General features: G+C 39.9%; 1 protein-coding gene across 7 annotated transcripts in view; it reads left to right on the top strand.

Annotated features, from left to right (window-relative positions):
• Positions 1-20570, top strand: part of ctnnd2b (catenin (cadherin-associated protein), delta 2b) — a 167265-nt gene that overhangs the window by 97803 nt on the left and 48892 nt on the right. For 5 of the 7 annotated variants that reach the window (XM_047342110.1, XM_035171323.2, XM_047342109.1 and 2 more), the window contains 3 exons: positions 1478-1534; positions 14362-14494; positions 16900-17113. In XM_047342110.1, the coding sequence (XP_047198066.1) occupies positions 1478-1534; positions 14362-14494; positions 16900-17113 (404 nt within the window). The remainder of the gene's footprint in view (positions 1-1477; positions 1535-14361; positions 14495-16899; positions 17114-20570) is intronic. The other 2 variants (XM_047342112.1, XM_047342111.1) reach the window with 1 other exon arrangement.

Below are 20570 nucleotides of genomic sequence, written 5' to 3'. Positions count from 1 at the left end.
CAGCTGCTGTTTTACAGCTCAAAGAGGGAATTATATTACTATATAGTATACAATATTTTCTATATCAAGAAATCCCATAAAAAGACCAAAACCAATAGTTATAGTCAATCTCTCAATATGTTTTAGCTTTATGAATGCATCAGGGGCACTAAACCCCAAACCGTGGTTTGGCATTGTAGTTTTTTAGCAAATCTAACTGAACCAGGAATAAATAGCGTATTTGTTAGGAATTGTTTTTAGCTGTGTATATAACATAAATAAACACAACATGAAATGTTCATTTGAAGTGAGTACTAACAGCATCAGGGAAGTACATGTGGTACTACTGGGGCTGTGTTAATCACAATGAAGGCTCAGTGATGGGATTTTAATTGTTTCTAGACACCACTTGAGCTCTGTGGCACAGAGGAATAAGCCATGCCAGGTTGTGACTACAGAAAATACTTGTTATCAGGTATAATAATCAGTTCAATATTGGTTTTGATTTTTGTTATTGAATTTAGCTGACAATAGGGAAATAGTACATAGACGTTTCATTATTCAAACAAACATACTCTGTATGTGTGTGTGGGAGATTGGCCAATTGGTCAACATCGCTGTTAAGTGCTAACGCCACATTTATTCATACATGCCTCATTAGGCATAATCCATTTGTAATCTACCAGTGAAATGTAGGAAAAAAGCAACATATTAAGAAAAATGAACCGTAACTTCAGTTTCTATCAAAGTCATTTCAGGTGAGCAACCATTTATTCATCATTTGCCACCACATCAGTTAAAAATGTAGCTGCTATATTATTCTATTAGTATCTTTAAATTAGCCCACATATAACAAGCTTAGCAGTTTAGCTGGTAAACTGGTACTTGTCCTGTCTTGTTACCTTCAACCACACAAAAACATTTAAACGAATTTCACATGTATGTCCTGTTAAACAGTTAAGTTGACTAACGGGCCAACCTCTTAAAAAAAGCTTGGTGTGTGTATATACAGTAAACTGTTTACTGTTTCGATACAGTACGTCATAACTGTACAAAAGTTTTTAATTTATAAATTCACTGGTAAACACTTGTTTGCAAATTACATAAATCAACAATTTGTAAGTCCTGGTGAGAGCATATCCAGCCAGATCCAGACTTTGTATGTAGATGATTAGAAATAGCTATGCAGCAACTATGAGCTTAATGTCTCATTTGGAGTCGGAAATGAACAAGACGAAACCCAGTTTGTTTTATTCTGAGACCCTCTCTTTACCTGACATACCCACCATCTTCCCTCCACCTGCTCGACGTGCATGTTCATCACCCTGCCCAGCTCCTCCACCACTGCCTGATAACCAGATGTTGAGAGAGAAAGACGAGTCTAGTGGCTATATATGGATTTCTATTTACTAATCATCACTCTTATTGGTTATGGAATAATTTGTTGCCAGACAGCCAACATCTCTCTTGTTTCTCTCTGCCTGTCCCCCCTCGATAGGTACGACCCCGAATTCCTTGAGTGGAATCAAAATCAAGCCGAGCAAAGAATGACAAAGTAATCCAACTATTTATTTATACATATATACATTCTGTGTATCAATCTTACCTTTGTCTCATTCACTGAATCGCTCCATCTTATCAATATGACACCAATTGACGCTGATGTTAATGGCAGCATGACAACATTTCACATTTGTATTGTCACCCATGTACCCACAGTGCAGCAGTGAATCTCCTTTTAGCTATATTTGGATTCTGAATTAGACAATAGCTGTGAATATTGGCTTTCAAATAATGGCTTTGCATTTAATTATGATATGGCATTATATTAGTATGACATAATTGTCATGTGACCTGAAACCTCTCAGAAGTTCCTAAAAGAACAGAGTAATTACTAGTTTTTTTTTTTTTAAAGTTGTAGGTATATGATGGAAGGAACTGTTTTTTAGATTGTAAATATTCCTCATTCTCTCCTTGGGCTTTCCATCTATCCATCCATCCCTCCATCCGTTTATCTACCTGTTGATTTACTCGGTCACTGTTTGTTTCCATTGTCCGTCCTGGTGATTTCTGAACGTGCTTTGTGACCGTTGTATTTGTGTGGCTTGCTCCGTGTCAAGTTTGGCCCTCACTCCTACCAGAAAAGACTGCCAAGTAAAAGTGACTTTATCATTACACCACAATATCCTATTGCAGTTAATATGATAATGTTGGCTTACCTTTCCATTAATGTCACAATGCTAGTCTGTCTCAGTTTGTCTCAGCTCTTTTGTTGTCACATGTTTTCTGATTTTGACTGGGATTGTGGACACAAATAGTCCCTAAGTCATTACAAATGTCCTTCCCAAAGCTATCATTACTGCCAGAGACCTAATATTAGCTAACAATACTGCCAGAAAAATATCAATAAGGATGGACGATTTGTCACCACCTCCTCCCACTTTCCAGAAATGAAGCCAAAATATCCACGAAATGAACGCTGCCATCTTGTGTCAATGACCTCATTTGGAGCCAGAGTTTGCGCACTAGTGATTGTGGTGTATCACATTTTCGACCAATCGCAAGTCAGTCTCCCCATTTTTTAGCATCAGTATTTAATAAAAAACAAACAAAAACCATGAGTTACCGTTCTATGGGATTTATGACCTATACTGCAGCCAGCCACCAGGGGGCAATCACGTTGCTTCAGCTTCACTTTTAGGGAGCCACCATGTTGTCCACCTTCATATACAGTCTATGGCTGACAGGATCCTGCCAGAGACATTAGCATTAGCTAAAAATACTGGCAGAGACATAACATTAGCCAACACTACTGACTTATTCATAATGTTAGCTAACAATATGCCGGCTAACCTACAGTGGTGGAGGATGCTGTTGTACCAGTCAGGCACTGCAGTATGTGATTTATGGGGTCCATTCAGGTCATTGAATATTCAGGCTATATTGTACTTATCTCATCTTCATCTTTCTCATTATAGTCATTATTATTAATTCAAGAAACTTCTCACAGGTTTTGTGATCAAACATTATATCTAAGGTAGTTTTAGTCTTGTTCATGTCTTGGGGAACAAAAGGTTGTCTCATCCACCATGAATTGAGCTACAGAAACACTTCAGTGTCTCTTATGAAATGAAGTAGTAGATATAGACTATGTAGAGGAATAAAAATGAAATGAATCAAATCACTAATTACACTCATGCTCTGTATATCAGCACAGTGAATACATGATAACTCAAGAGGTGTAAGGTCACTGGCACCGTCTGCCCCAGGCTCCCTAATGGTATCTTTATCCTGTCAAAGCTTCCAACCAATAACACTTAGCTGATTTGTCAAGCCACACACTGGCACCGTCTGGCAAATCAAGGTAGGTTAGTAACCTTAGGGTTAACCTAAGGTTACTGTGGAAACAGCTTCTTATGTTCTCCAACACTTTCCCTCCTTCAGGCTGTCGGTAATTTATGGAAACGTTCCCGCGAATACAAAGACAGGATCTGACCCGATCATAAAAGTGCCTCATTTTATTTCATGCTCGTAAGCACAGTGAGAACCTCTGATCCATATTCAGTCATGGGGTTGAGACGGACTGCGTGTGTGTGTGTGTGTGTGTGTGTGTGTGTGTGTGTGTGTGTGTGTGGGTGTGTGTTTCTCTGCTCTGCATGACATCTCCTGACCTTTCGTTCATCTCTTCCAGCCTCAGTGGGCCAGTCAGTCATCCATACCAGCACACCCTCAAATACACACACCCTCAAATACACACACCTCAAATACACACACACACACACACACACACACACACACACACACACACACACACACACACACACACACACACACACACTATCTGAATGACACAAGTATACAGACAACACTCTTTTCGTTTTCAAATTTTCTCTCAGCATCAGTCTTTCTTATAGTCTCTGTCCTTTTTTCTTTGCCACTCTGAACTCCTTTCCAAAATCCTCTCATATTTCAATCAGATGGCACATTGGACCAGTGATCTATCCAACTTTAGTTCTTGTTAATAAAAAACACCTATGTTGCCCCTCCTATACAATCAAAATACATACAGACTATTTATTCAAATGCTTTAGAAGTTATTAACCAAAACAGTTTGTTTGTCAAATTCAGTTCTATCTATCTCTGAAAATGATGTACAGTATATTCTGACCCCAAGTATAAAAGTAACCATTTTAATCCAACTAGGAACAGTCAGTGCCTCTGATGGAGATCAAGCAAAAATAACATGAAAGATATAATCTCAAACCTCTGAAAAGATATATTGATGAATGAAATGCAGACCTGAAACAAGTGTAATTCTACTCTAATGGCTTTCTGTCTTCTGACGGATGTGAGAGGGTTTGTCCTAATCTTACACTAAGGCATACATTGTCATATTACTACAGGGTCTCTGATAACAAAGACATAATGTTTTAAGAATAAAATCTTAATATTGTGTGAATGAAGTTGTAATTTTGAGTAAAAAACAGTGTTACATAATCAGTTTATCATAACTGGTAGGACGCTGATCTTGTTCCACTTGTCCAACACGTAACAAAATCTCTGTTTTAGGAGAGGGTGACAAAAATATCATGGGTTATGGTGCCCAGTGTAAAAGATATACAGAACTAGAATGGCACTAGAACAGTCCCCTGTTGAAACTACATTTCAATTCACTGCACCAAATTGCACACATTTTTATAAAGCAATGAAAATGTTGAAAAACACCACATAGCTCACAATGCTCACAAAGTGGAAATCATTTTCCAGGATCCACCCCCCAATCTGGATCTGCACCAAAACTTATTGGGTTCTTTCCTGGCCCGTACAACATCCTTCCACCAAGTTTAGTGAGGGGAGTAGTTTTATATGATCAGAATAATCAATGCAGATTGGCGGAGTTAATAATGTGCTCACAGGGAAATATGACTGTCTTTGTTCTTATCAAGTATAATGGAGAAAAATTCATAATATAATGACTTGTTACTCAAATTTGCAATGTTATTCTAAAAAAGTTTTCATTTTTCATTTTAGTTTTACTTTTTTAGGGTGGCTCTAATACTTCATCATACAGTATATGACAAAGCCTCTCTTTGTTCAGGCTGTTGTATAAGAGGTTGTAGACACATACTCCTGTGTGACAACAGTACACACACTGTACAATAGACAACAAACCTGTGAAGTACACCATCTTAATTACACACTCACTCACTGTTTGGTGAAGAATAGAGGACACTTGTGGGTCCGTAGAGAAGGAGTGAGACGGATAGATGAGACCTGATGAAGAAAACATGGAGAGTTCATGCTACAACATCACTTGAAGGACATTTACATGGACGACTGAGTCTAACCTGTGTTGTCCATCATTAATCAGCTCTGGTGTTAATTACTGTATATCCTCAGCTGAACATATTGTGGACACATCCCTGGTGGTCTGAGATCAGTTTCTGCTCAAGTGTATTGTAATTTATTCTAGTTTGCTATTAATACACTGTAATGTGTTTGCTGTTAATCAGCCACCTGAAGTTTTGGTCGATGTCCTGCCGCAAAATGAGTCAGCGCCCTTGACTTTTCATTTTTAACTTGCTTCGCTCTCCCCTCCTTTCTTCTCACGTCAGTTTTCTCTGCTGGTTTACCCAACCTGACTGTCTCCGTGTCTGTCTGTATTTCTGTCTCGCCTTTTGGGGGAATGAGTCATCAGACATCATCTCAACCCACTCCCCTCAACACACACACACACCCGAACACACACACACACAAATATATGCGACACAAATCGCATAGTTCGCTACCCGGTTTCAAATCGCTCTATTCCACTAAAAAACCCTGACTCACAGGAAATCCTTTCAGCCAGATATAGAAGTGAGCATTATCTGCCTGCAGCCCTCACATTACAGCACCTCACCCTGCTTTGTGAATACATAATTCATAGATAGTTTATTTATTTACCAGCTTTAATTGTTGGTTCGCCTGCAGCCTGGCACCTCTTATTGTGCTGTAAATGTTTTGACTGTAGAAACAGACACACACACACACACACACACACAATCACACATACCCAGACAAGTGGTGATGTGAGATAGCCCACCTGGTTGGCCAGGAACAAAGAGCAGATTGACAGTTTGTCATTACTTCGCACCAGTCCAATGAGTAACCTAATGACACAGCTCTTGGGGGATTTCAAAGTCGCACACACTCACACAATAGCCCACATGCACACACACATGCATGTATGCATATTTTTCTGCGAGAAGTAACTTAAAGACTTTTTTCCTCATACCATTATTCATTTATTTTCTCTTTTTTAGAATTTTTTTTTCATTTAATCTGACGTGTTAAGATCAGAGCCGTCTGCAGGGTTAGGGTGCAGAGGGACAAGGTTATGAAATTAGCGTATTTATAGAAAGCGCAGACAGAGAAAATAAAGGAAGAACTTGAAAAACAAAACAGGGGACAGGTCAGCAATTAAAAGTGCCTCAAGTGAAAACATCTGTTTCTGGGTTGAGGTTAAACTTTCTGTCAAAATCAGTTTGAAGAAGTCATGTAGGTGCCTTCTTGTGCTTTCGTGAAACAAGTAAAGTAGTATAAAAAAAAGGAGGTGTGATGTTATTATTGCCTTGTTTTTACAGCCCATTGGGTCAATTTCCAACATTGACTCCAACACTGAATAACAGCACGACACCATGCTGCTCCATGGGTGTAATTTCCACTGCTGATGGGAGAAACGTTTCCAAATCGTGTTGTTGTTCCACCAGCTGCCAAAATCCAAATGTAAAAAACATCTAAATTCATTTAAAAACCAATCATATTGTCAACTTAGTTTGCTGCAGTTATTACTGTTTGCTTCCAGCAGTGTTAAACTTTGCGAGCAGTGGTGTGGGCTTTCTGGCTTTTGTCCTGGATTTAGAGAAAGACCTGCAGAGCCCACTCAGGCCTGACAACTAAGGAGGTTGGGTTTTCATCTGTATTCATTTGTTTGTTAGTTTGCAGCATTACAAAAGAACTACTGGACGGATCGCCACGAAACTTGATGGAAGGATGTGGTATGGGTCAGGGAAGTTTTGGTGTGGATCCAGATCAGCTGGGAATTTTTTATTTCTTAATGCATGTATATGCAATATGGTGATAAAGTGGCCAATAAGCCTTGGATGCACTCTGTGTCCTTTTAGTTGTTTCATTTAAATATATTTTAATTAAAAACTGACAAAATATAATTTTTATATTCTAAAGAAAAGATGAGTAAGTTGAAAACCAAACAAAGTCTAGGAAGCAAAGATCAATGATGCTTATTATCTCAGTCTCCGTAAATGTAATGGTGTTTGCAGTCTACATAAATAATACAGCCATTTCATTGATTTTGTCTTTTATTAGACTAATGGAACAGTATTTTATTTAATAACAATAGGCTTTTTGTCACCTGTGAAGGTTACGGGACGTGGTGGGATATAAATTCAACAATTGTCTGTGCTGTTATGTGCTGTGTCACAGCAGCAGTGCTATCCAAACATCCTGCATATTATTTCCTTAACCCCAACACTAAACCAGTGCAAACAATCTCTCACCGAACATTTTTTTTGCCCAAAGTTCACAGATGGCTCAGTATTATTTGCTCATCCTGCTGTGATGTTGTCATACATTGTTTGGGACTGGAAGCACAATTTCCTCCTGTGTTCCCTATGCTCTCGAACGACACACACACACATTTCTGTCCCTGTTTGTGTGTGTGTGACACACAAACCGGGACAGAAAGAGAGAGTGAAAGAGAGAATCACTGAGTGAAAAGTAGTACGGCTGCAGGCTAGAGTTAGGGAATGAATGAACCATTACAGCTTTCTGGGGCAGAACACACACACACGCACACTTACACGCACACGCACACACTTTGTCTAGATTCTGATTGTAGGTAGATTACTCTCATGTGTACTCTCTGCTCCGGTATGATACATTTTATAGATGAAGCCTGTAGTCTGTGCGGACCTTTACAATATGTTGAAGATGTACATTTATTTTTCAGTTTGTGTGTGTTTGTATGTGCAGGCATGTGTGTGTGTGTGTGTGTTTGTGTGTATTTGTGTGTTAGCATGTGTGTGTGCCTGCAGAGCATCACAGCCTGAGGCCCAGGGTTGAGTTAGATCTGCTGTGATGTGCCACTGTGGGGCTACAACTATTATAGGCGCTGCTTCTGTCCTTGTACATGTGTGTGTGTGTGTGTGTGTGTGTGTGTGTGTGTGTGTGTGTGTGTGTGTGTGTGTGTGTACAAGTGTGTGTGAGCATGTATGTATGTGTGTGTGCTAATTTCTCCATGTTTTTGTTTGTTTATCGCATTTTCATGTTTCCTGTCGCCTCAAAATGTGTGACAATGGCATTTCCCTCATTATGTTGTTGTCCTGCACACTTTTTTTCAGGGTTTGTTCAGTGTGTGTGGGGCTGTCACTTATTGTACCAACAATTAGTCTGTGCCACTTCATTCATTCCATTCACATTCATTTTGTGTACGCAATCCACTCTCTATTGAATAGGTGTGTGTGTGCGTGTGCGTGTGCGTGTGTGCGTGTGTGTGTGTGTGTGTGTGTGTGTTCGCGGATACACGTGTATGGCCCCTCTCTGACCTCACACTTCAGATAGGAGGTAGATGTGAGAAAGAGTGTTTTTAATTAATTATTTTAGATTTCTGTGTCACTTTCTCCTTCAAGCAGTGTTAATTCTCCGGCAACTGATGTGCAGGTTACATCACTGGGTGCTGTTTGGATGAGAGCAATACCTGAAAAACACAATTACAACCTCAAATAACCAGTTCAGCAGTGGCACCTTTCTAGAAAAAAGATTGGAGAAACATTGAGTGTTGATGGACGTCTCATATGAACGTTTCCTCTCAAGAGTAAAATTGTTATTGTTAAATTTATAAAAAATTACAAAGGGTCTAAGTTGAGTGGAATTCTCTGCATCTCAGATATTTCACTGTGGGCTACCCTGACGTGGTGGGAAATTCAATTTCAAATATCTCCATTGTTCATCCTTAAAGCTCAGATAGAACTTCCGCTGTACTCTTTGTTTTAAAGAATAATTTTTCGAGGAATTTCTTTGATTGCCACAGATGTAAAGGAGAGGTTTTCAGAAAGGGGAGAGAGTTGAAGAAGGTATTGATGGAGAATTGTGAGATGAAAGGAACCGGGGAATTCATTTCATTCATTCATTTATTTATTTAAAAACCTCAGAAGACGCATTGAGGCAGAAACCTTATTGTCAAAGGGCCAAACATGCAGTGAACTCAAACACAACTAAGATCATACAGACATAAAAGAATGTCAGACTCCATCAACTAAAACAAGGTCAAATAACAATGTTAAATGTAAAAGCAGAGGAACTGACAATGGTACAAACAGATAAATAGACACTCTGAGAGATGCTACATGCTGCATGTGGTCTTTACATTTGATGACGGGGATACAAATGATGGAACTTTAAGTACACAATGAATGAAAGGCGTCAGTGGTGTCAATGATGTCAATCAGAATCCATATTCCGAGTATGTGGGGCATTGTAACAGAAACTGATCTTCAGAACTCTCCGTGAATTTTGGGCACCTGCAGGGTGGGCTGTGTCCTTGAACACGTACTATCTCTACCACTGCATCATAGATACAAGAAATGCCCTCTTCACTAATGGTGTATCCCATAACTACAGTGACTTACCTTAATATGGTGTGATATACAGCATCTAACGGCTGTAAGCATAGAACTCAATGCATGCTGGGAAATGAGTTATTGCTGATTTGGCCTGCTTATCAACGTAAGGTTATCGACCCTCAGCAACCAATAGTCACAGTTTGTCTAACAAACCATCACAATCGTTGTGAAATCTGAACACAGATTGAATTTGTTGGTGACAGTGAACTTGTTCTCATGTTTTGTTGCTTGCTACTTCCCAATGCATTTTATTTTTCTGTCTAATATCTGGTGGAGGTATTCAGATTTAAGAGCCTATTTAAGGCTAAGGTCGGTAATACTGGAAAAGCAAGCAAGAGCACGACACACTACATAAAAATGCAACTGATACATCCCACCCCCTCCCATCGGCCCTCTCATCAAAGCTACACCCCTCAAAACACAAGAACGTGCACTGACTGACAAATGCTAGAAGCCGACTCCTTTTCCGTGAGTCTTCACTTGCTTCTGTGGTGCATGTCAGTGTATGTGCAGGGAGAGCACAGAGGTGTTTCAGAAACAAATCACCAACCCTTCTTTTAAAAGATAGCTTCACATTTTTCCAATGTCCATCTGGACATCGAAGAGGTTGCTGTTGTAATTGGTCCTCTGCTCCGTTCTGGCCACAACGAGATCTCTTCCTGATTTGATTCCAGTTTATGTTCTGTGTAAAAATGCCGATGAGGCTTTGACTGTCTGAGGATGTGAAATCATCTATATTTACAGTTATTTGATGGCAGATTTCCCTCTTCCTGTTTTCCCACACAATGTTTCCATTCTGAGCCGCAGTGGGAGTGAATTTCACTCTGAAGATGACTTTGGAAGATGCCCACTTGATTTGACTTAACCTACTGTGTTATGTAAGCTTTGATAAAACTTTAAAATGTTTTGGTTTTTTCCACACAGAACATACACAATTGATTTTGTCTCCTATCTCCTACATTAAGATGGGATCTCTGCGCATCCAGGAAGGACGGAAAAAAATCATTACAGCTGAAAACAACTGTTTCAGTTGTCATATGGGAAGGTGCTTCAAAAGAAAAGAAAATATGGATCTAAACTTTAGGATTAAAAAGTAGCAGCTGTGGTTGTAAAGTAGCATCAAATGGAAAGATTTTACTAAAGTGCAAATATTTTGCTTGCTTCTCTAACACCTCTATCCCCATTAGCCTTTTTAAAAATGGTTAATAATATTTATTTTGTTTGTACCAGCTGAGTTTAACCCTGTAAATTAACCAAATGATTACATAACTAGCTGAATTTGACAGATATAGTGCCGCCATCTGGTTTACTGGTTATTTAAGAAGCTTCATGTCAACACATGCCATCGCTGGTGCCCTGCTCCCCCTCTTTTTATAATGCAAAAAAACATAAATAATTACACAAACACATATAGTTATACACACATCTGAAAGCTTGCTCAGCTATAACTTTAGATGTCTTATCTGTCAATTAGCCCAGAAGGTGACCTACACAAGCCTATGTCATCTATGATCATATTTATGAGGCACATGCTTATTTGTGCACAACATCATGATTATGTTAATGCTGTGGATGTGTATGTGTGTTTGTGTAGGGCTGTGCCTGGAGGGGGTCAGGAAAAGAAACTCAGAGAGACAATGAGATGTGAGGGCGAAAAAACTAGAATATTGCTAAAGTGAGAGATATAGAAATAAACAACCTTTCCAATAGTTCTCTCTCTTCGCTCCGTTTCCCATTTCCCCATTTTTCAAACACTGGTTTCATCCCATTGGCCCAAATGAAACTTACAGATACAAGCTTTCTAATCCTGGCTCCTCTGCACTGCCTCTGATGGCTGGGTTTGTACACAAGTCTCGTCGCACACACGCACGCACGCACGCACACACACACACACACACACACACACACACACACACACACCACACACACAGAGAGACACACGTACACACACTCTTTGACTACGATACTAGTGTGCTGGAATTGTGTGTGTGCTTTACCGTTATCTAATGCGGCTCTAAGCTGCATACTGAGTTGTCCTACAGCATTCGGTGGTGTGTGTGCATGTGTTAGATCTAACTGAACTGAAATTATCTCCACGGGGACGTTGGGCTGTTGCTGCATCAAGAATAAGCTACATCAAAGGGAAATGGCTTCCACATAAACAGGGCTTCTAAATGCAGCCCAAACTTCTCTCAACTGTCAGAAAATGTTTTTTTAAAAGCAGGAGAATGTTTCAACTGAGTTGAACATTGTTAAGCACAATTGTAGCAAAATTAACACCAAGTATCTTACCCTCCTTCCATGCACCTCAGGTTTATAAATGAAAAATCACACAGAGGGAATAAGACCCATCTCCGTTGGTCCCTAGAAACCAACGCTGTCAACGAAACGTGCCACTTTTCTTGCCATTGGCTACAGAAATCGACATCAATAAGCCCCGCCCTCCCTACCTCCACCGCTTCCTTCTGATTCCTCTCGACTTCATTCTCTTACATCACATCTTTCTCACATTAATCCCCCGTGTGTCCTTCTTCACACACATTTGTGGGGTTAGTGGGCTTGTTTCTGCATGTGGGTGCCTAAAGCGTGCCTTTAGGCAGAAAGCACTGGTGGACCCAGGTTACTCACTAAAACCAAAGCTGCTGGGGGGAGGAAGGGATTCTCCGCTGCAGCAGGGGGGGAGCTCTTACAGGGCAAGATGGCTCCTGTTGTTCTTCACCTTCCAGTGCCAAAGCAAAGTGAAGCGGCTTCGCTCACAAAGGGTCTGCTATATGTTCAGCCTCAAGTGCGTATGCTATGTGCCAGATGAGCTTAGTAGAAATTAGTGGAGAGCAGCTGCCATTGTTCTGTCCATAATTTACCACAGAAAGTTACTACTTTTTTAATGGTGCTGCACATGATAGATCATAGCCAAGAGAAAATAGATGAAATTATTGAAGGGGCACTTTAACCTTAGTGACAGTAGATTAAAGTAAGTTGTTTTTCCCATATGTTTTAGCCGTGTGCTGTGTCAGTTTGCTTTAGGAAACTGCTCAACTGAAGTTCATTTGATAAAACATGTACTGTCTTAGCTCTTTTGGCAGCATGGAAATCTATTATTAATCGCTGGAGATCTTCTATTTTGCAAAGTCATTCATAGTGGTGAAATAAAAAATCAAACCCCAAACATAAACCCCAAAAGATTTACATAATTTGGTCTTTACCTGTGAATTTAGATTTTTTTTTTTACATTTAGAATTTATTTTTAAGAAAATGTAAACAGGAAATGACCTGACTCTGATTATCTAGACCTTATACACATTTGTATACATGTATTTCTATCCATGCTGTGTATGTTTTTGTTTGAAAGTGATTTCTTCATTGGGTGTGTGGTCATTTAAAGGATATGGTCTATTATACAGAGACGTAAAATCCTGGCAGGTGAAGGTTCTAAATGAGTGTTGAAGTGTGACCTGACAAAACAAACACTGCTCACTTGAAAGACAACAAACAGCTTTCAGCTTTAATCACCATCTGTATGTGTCAGTTCAGCCTGCACAGATCAGATTGGGGATGTCAGGGCTTGACATGTGCCAGGTTTTGCTGTTGTTATACTACATGGCCAAAGGTCTATAGATATGATGGAATAAATAATGAACATTACATCCATCTCATTCGAGAGCTACGGACATTGATATTTGGCTACTGAAGTCATGACGTCACATCTGAACTGCCCGTGCCTCACTAACTGTTGTAACTCAGTGCAATCTCTTATTCACTTCCAGTAAAAATAAGATGCTTCTTTGGGTTGACTTTTTATTTTCTAAAACACATTTCCATCCTCTACAGCTGCTGTTATAATAAACTGAATCCTTCATGATTTTAACCAAGTTAAACATCAATTATGGGGTTGGTGGAGATAAAATACAGCTCCTATGGAAATGTTATAAGCACGGCAGTGTGGGTTTTAACTATGTCATCATAATTTGATCCTATTCATATCATACAGCTCTCCAGCACTGTCATCTAAACTTATTTCAACTTTCCTGTTTTAATCTCTGCTGTCTAAATCAGCGTTTAGTTCTGTTCTTCCGTAGTACAACAGAAGTACAATATAATGTCGATTTCTATCATATTATGTTCATACAATAATGTCAGATTAATAGATTGTTCAATGTTTGTCCTCTGACACAATCAAGACATGGCATTACGGAATGTTTGATATTGCATTTGCATCATTCTTTGTTTGAAATTGTGTATTTACATGGTGAGCATTGTGTTACAAGTTAATTAGTCAAATATGAATATGTGTGGGTGAACAAATTTAACATACAGGGAAAGATCTACACATGCAGGTGTAATGTCTTTGATGCATTCTCACTATTAAACCTTCACCTACTGACAGCAAATTACCATTAGGGTTTTTAGGTTAGTACTGAGTGCTGTTGTGATCCCATTTAACAGCTATTTTAGTTGATAATATTTAAAACTGATCATGGAGCAGTGCGAGTACAAATTTGTGTATTTGATCTTGTTTTATTATTATTCATCTCCAACCTGCATTTCTGCCTCTCGCTGTCTTTTTCTCTGGTGAGCATTTTAAATCAGGGTATCAGTAGGGAGGCAAGCTGCCTACACACACATGCACACACACAGGCACACACATGCACACACACACAGGCACACACACAAATCTTTATCTCTCTTTGTGTCTCTGTAGGGAGTTTGGCTGGAGGGATCCAGAGCTGCCAGAGGTAATCCAGATGTTGCAGCATCAGTTCCCATCAGTCCAATCCAACGCTGCTGCCTACCTCCAGCACCTCTGCTTTGGAGACAACAAGATCAAATCTGAGGTACTGCTCTCTGAAGAGAAACCACACCAAGAAATGTGATTCCTTATTCAGATTAATTATTAAAGAGTTGGTTTAATCAAAACATACACATACACAACATCCTTTCCCCCATAGACCCACTTTCACTAGTATGCAGATATGATCTGAGCTATGTGCTCAGGTTATGAGAGTTACGCTGAACATTGTTTCTAGAAAGGTATCCTGCTGTGGAGTTTTTCAAGTAGGATTTTTCAGAGTAAAAAAGAGGGGGAAATAGCCATATGGTTGTTGAAGAAACAGCACAACTGTTATTATAACGTTATCGTTACAAGACGGCTAATGAATTTAACCTGCAGGAAACTTTGTTGCATACTTTTTATATATAGTCAGTGATTACAGCTAACAAGTAGATAATGTAAATCAATTCCATTGATCTTCCTTCACTTATAAATGTGGGTGTGTAAAATAATCGGAATCATAAAAACTCTTGTTATTGGCCCTGTAGATTGCCAGGTTGCCAGAAATTCCCCTTTAAGACTCGCAAATGTAGGTACTGTAAAGTTCATGACACACAGGAACACCTGCTACAATAACATTATTTAACACTTGGCATAAAGTTAACCTCAAATTATGAAAGCTATCTTTGTTATCACCAACTTCTAATGGAGCAGTCAGGAGCCTGGTGTGGTGCAGGTAGCAGGTACAGTATAGTTGGCCATACAGTGTTTTTAAGCTCTCTGCCTAAATTCAGTTTCGGTGATTTCACAGTGGGTTGCCACATGATGAAACGGTTTCACAATTTCAGCTATAATTATACAGCTAAATATTGAATCTATTTAATAACATGCAGAACTACAACAAAGACCGCACTGCAATAAAGTTTATGAAGGTGTTATTGAGTATATATTGGTGTGTGTTTGTGTGTGTTTGTGTGTGTCACAACAACAGTGGACATTCCAACACACATCTTAATTCAGGCATTAACTCTTCAATATACACACTTGACCCAACTCTGAATATCAACCTGCTCCGGTGCTCTATATCCCCCCGTCCTTTGAGAGCCATCACCACTCTGTGTCTTGGGTAAAAAACTTCTCCGTCTCTCTCCTCAATGTCAACTCAATTCCGCTCGATGCAACTTTATTAATCCCCATGGAGACGATGGATTTAACAGCAAACAAGGTTCTTCAAACAAAGATCCGCCAACAGGCATTTAAAGTAGAGAGAGAGAGAGCGGGATGGAGAAGAAAGATGAGTGATGTAGAGAGTGTATAGAGGAATGAAGTATGGTTGTGTTTAGACTATAGCAAGGCTGCCAACACAACAGTAAACAGGCCTTTTTTGCCCTTGAGAGAGGTGTCTGAAAGGTGGAGTAATAGAAGAGGTGCGAAGGGCCTGTTCAGTCTCTCAGCACTGAAAACACTGCAACGACTTGTTTGGTGCACTCAATTCAATGAGTTACTTCTTAATACATCCCCTCAGACAGGACTCAGAGACAGTAATACTTTCAATTTAAGCTTTTAATTAATTCTTTTTTTAATTTAAATTAATCAAATACCAATGTGACAGTGTTAGAACGTGTGTGAATAGTGAATATTTACGATTTTTAGACAAATTAGCAACTGATAGCTATTCACTTTTTTTCATGTGTTACAGGTAAACAAAACTGTAATAAATCCAAAACACTAATGAATTATTTGTAGTTAATTGCCCACTAATAAATAATGGCCAGTAATAAAAATATTTATATTTCTTATCCTTGCTATAGCAAATTTAATTTGTCAAAAGGTAAAACTAGTTGGCAACGAATTGTAATGTTGTAATGTTATATTTTATAATAGTTTTTAGCATAACACATTCATTACTTTATTACATTATTACGTGAGCAACTAACATCTACTCTGGCATCTAGTTTCAAAATAATGCGAGTCTGGTTAGAGATTTTTATTCACAGTGCATCAGCTGATAATGTCTTTGCCTTTACTGAGGGCATCAAGGAGACGACATGCAGAGCATTCTGTCTCCTTCACTAATGTGTCTTTGGATTTTATAGAGAGGAGAGAGTCTGCCCGGTGTTATCTCTTTATCTGTAAAAAGAAAGCAGGGAAGGACGCCTGACACACACAGACACACAGACACACAGACACAGACACAGACACACACACACACACACACACACACACACACACACACACACACACACACACACACACACACACACACACACAGACAACCTGTAACTGTTCCCTGATCATTTCCAAGTTTGGTGAAGAAGCAGAAATTTTAATTTACTTACCCAATTTTCTCATTGGGGTAAACAAGCCCTAATATCTTCAGCTAGTACATGGGCAAAGTATGGAATAACTCCTATAATTTTCCTCTTCTGTCGCTGTATATTAATTCCTTCCTCCCCCCTCTTCCCTCAGATCCGGCGGCAGGGCGGCATCCAGCTGCTGGTGGACCTGTTGGACCACCGGATGACTGATGTTCACCGCAGCGCCTGCGGAGCCCTGAGGAACCTGGTGTACGGAAAAGCCAATGACGACAACAAGATTGCACTGAAGAACTGTGGAGGCATACCCGCTCTGGTCCGACTGCTCCGGAAGACCACAGATGTGGAGATACGAGAGCTGCTCACAGGTTGATAAAAAACAAACACACAATTTTCATACATTTTAATTTTACTGACAGTTCTTCATGACAACTAAGCTACAACTTAAAACACACTTCAGCGTTTTGGCAAAAAGTTCTTCAGAACTGGAGTGAATAAAGCTAAATGTCTGCAAATAAAACTGTATTCTGACATGTAGTCTTCCAATCCAAAAACTCTAATCAAGAACTCCTGTATAATCCTGTTGCACCAGTTTTGTCAGCACTAACTGCTACATCGGGACTACTTACTTCCACATTAATGTCATTTCAACGCTTGGTTACTAATAATGACATCATAAGGCATATTGATAAGGAATCATTGACAATTTTTTAACTCAAACATACATATCAGCCAACATACTGATATCAGAAATTTTACCCCCAAATATCAGTATCGGCCCTCAAAAATCCATATCAGTCAGGCTTTTATTGTAACCCATCTTTACTATAGCTTAACATAGTATTTTTCACAGCAACGTTTGAACTTACACATGCCTTGGGCTCCCGCATGCAAGGCTGTAGCTGTCATTGTGGAAATGCTGCTGGATGTGCTGCCGTCTTCAGACAGTCACGAAGCTGATGTTGTTTCCATGGAGCTCACAGAGGACATTCCAGTCTGTGGCCTCACTACATCCCTGCTGAGGCTCATTAGCTACCTGTGTCAACCTCCTTACTGTTCTTGTGGTGAGAGGCTGCTGTCGGATGATGGGTGAAGTGGGAGTAGGAAGCACAAGGCTGTGGTCTGATCTGCCGAGGAGGGTCTATTGCCACTCTGCTCACAGCCCCAGTCCACTCTGTCTGTCTGTCATAGAACATATTTCATAGTTTAGAAATACCGTACAATATTAAGGTCATTGTCTGGTGATAAGAGGTGGGTTTGCAAAATCCAAAGTGTAATTATGATACATCCGATTTGTCTGAAAGCTCTGATATATTTGTCTTGGCACTAGAAATATGCTAGAGCCTTAAAACCCGAACATATCTGGATGGCTTGTATATGCACATTTATAGTAATTTCAATGTCTTTACATGAATAACCCTGCAATCCTTCAGCTGTCTTGGGTGTTGGTCACTTACAAGTTGTAAACATGTGAATCTTTCCTACCATTACCTTCCATCCCACACGATGTAAATCAGAGCTTAGCTTAGTGTCCAACTAAATTATTATCCATCCTTGCAACCTCACCAAAACCAAACTGTCCCTTTCTCCCACAGAAGTTACACTTGAGACTTTATCCGCTATCTCCCAATGTCTTTCAAGTCAAATTTCATTTAGGGTGAGAATTCCAAGTTTACATGTCTGAAAAAATGGTCAGTTATGTGCAGGAAAATACTTGATCCCTAATGTGCACATAGTCATTTCTGCATACTGATGTGCAACTGCACAGATGCAATCCACTCATATTTATATACATACACAGACTTGCACACAGACACACGTTGGTTCCCATCCTGCACAACCACACACACACACGAAGAACATTTATTGTTGACCCATACACACACAAAATGTGAACTGCACATGCACTTTCCCATTTAAGCTTAAGCACAAATACACACACACACACACACACACACACACACACACACACACACACACACACACACACACACACACACACACACACACACACACACACACAGGAGAGAATTGTTTACCACTTGCATGTTTCCCAGCCCTCATCAAGTGCTGTTGACTTGTCAAACTGAGCTTCTGTGTGAAGGGCTACACTGCAGGTTCACCGCCAAACGAATTAAAGGATTACCAGTGCAGCCACACACTAGTGTTTTTCACAGCTTCAGCTATATACATCTTGGGAGTTCCTTTCCAATCAGCATTCACACAGACAGTCACAGTAAAATAACTTTCACCTCTGGAGTAGGATGGAGACACGACATGGCTAAAAGAGGAATACTGCTCTCGCTCAAACTGATCTACGTCCAGAATCCCTGGGGAGATTTATTCCATTCCAGGAGCCAGATGAGAAAAATGGATTTTTCGTACCCACGCTCATGAAAACATCTCTGCTGTAGGCCTGTGAGGAGCATGATAATTCCAATGCTTGACATGTCAGAAAACAAGATTTTGGTTATTACTGCTTTGCAGAACAGGTTCTTATTTCTCTCAAATCAAGAAAACAGAAGCAGTGTCTTAGTATGAGAAGCCTGGGGCTACTAGATGACAAGTTGTGACAGGTCTTAAAGACTCCTGACACTTTTATTAATATGATGCGAGAGTGCCGACCGGTTGCTCAGTTCTGGCAAGCTGTTGTTTTCAAATTGTCAGAGGTCATCTCTGGAAGGGACACACAAATGTTACAGTCTTAATGTTTGAATGATTTATCTTTGCTCAGGGTACCGAAATACCAGAAGCACATTGTACTTTCAGGTTTAACAGCTGCTAAGAAAGTGATTACAGTGCAGTGGAAACCCTTAAATTATTTAACAATAACGCTATGGGTGTTGACCGTCTTGACGGTGACTACATTGAGCGTTCCACAGCTTGAATAAATGAGTCTAAGGAGGGGAACCTTATGGATAAATGGATTACAGTGGCTGACACACTGACAGGTCTGTACTGAGTCAAAGAAAAGTCCTTGCACCCCTCCCTTCTCCATTTTCTGTATGGGGCAGTGGTGGTTCCAGTTTTTGGAGAAAATGTTTGTTCTGGTGTTACCATTCTGACAGGTGTACTGTAGGTTGTGCTCTGTGTGCTTGTTGGTCTGTATTAAACCTTTGGACATGTTTAAACAAAGAGATTTAATCCCAAAAATAGAAAATGATCACACTTTTTAGGTTTTAATCTTAGTGATCCAAGAGTTATGTTGTGTTCACACCAAACACAAAGCAAAGTTGTGTGTTGCGTTACTCACGCAAGTCTGGCCACAGGATCATTTGGCTAACTCGCAAGTAAACACAACCTGCCTGTTCTCTTCTGGAAAAGAGGAGTGGATGACTATTGGCTTAATTAACTAACAATTACTGAGTTGTACCTGTTGTGGAAAAGCCAGAGCTGTCATGTGTTGGTCCATAAGACCATGCAGAGGCGCACACAACCCTGGGAATTCAACCATCTTCTCCAGGAGCTGCATCCAGATGACTGCCATTCCCAGTGCTAACTGAGGCTGACCAGTGATCAGTTAGTTGACCTTCTAGTTAAGGTTGTTGCCAGAATCAGAGTTTCATTCTCAACACTGATTGGCTTTCGCAACATCGCTGTACGCCCTGTGCTAAGGCACAGTGCCAAAGCAGGAAGTATTGTGCCCTTTGTGTAGTGAGGCAGTCATCAATGGCATAGAGGTCAGGGTGATGTGTGTGAGTATAGCATATATTACCCTAACCATCCTTCCACACACCCACAATCTTAACCTTAAGCATGTGTAGATGGAATGCTCAGACCCTTACAACTCATCCATCCATCAATCCATAATCTATACCTCTTATC

The sequence above is a fragment of the Hippoglossus stenolepis genome, chromosome 11 (assembly GCF_022539355.2).
Source record: "Hippoglossus stenolepis isolate QCI-W04-F060 chromosome 11, HSTE1.2, whole genome shotgun sequence".
NCBI lineage: Eukaryota > Metazoa > Chordata > Actinopteri > Pleuronectiformes > Pleuronectidae > Hippoglossus > Hippoglossus stenolepis.
This window is presented reverse-complemented; position numbering and strand designations above follow the sequence as displayed.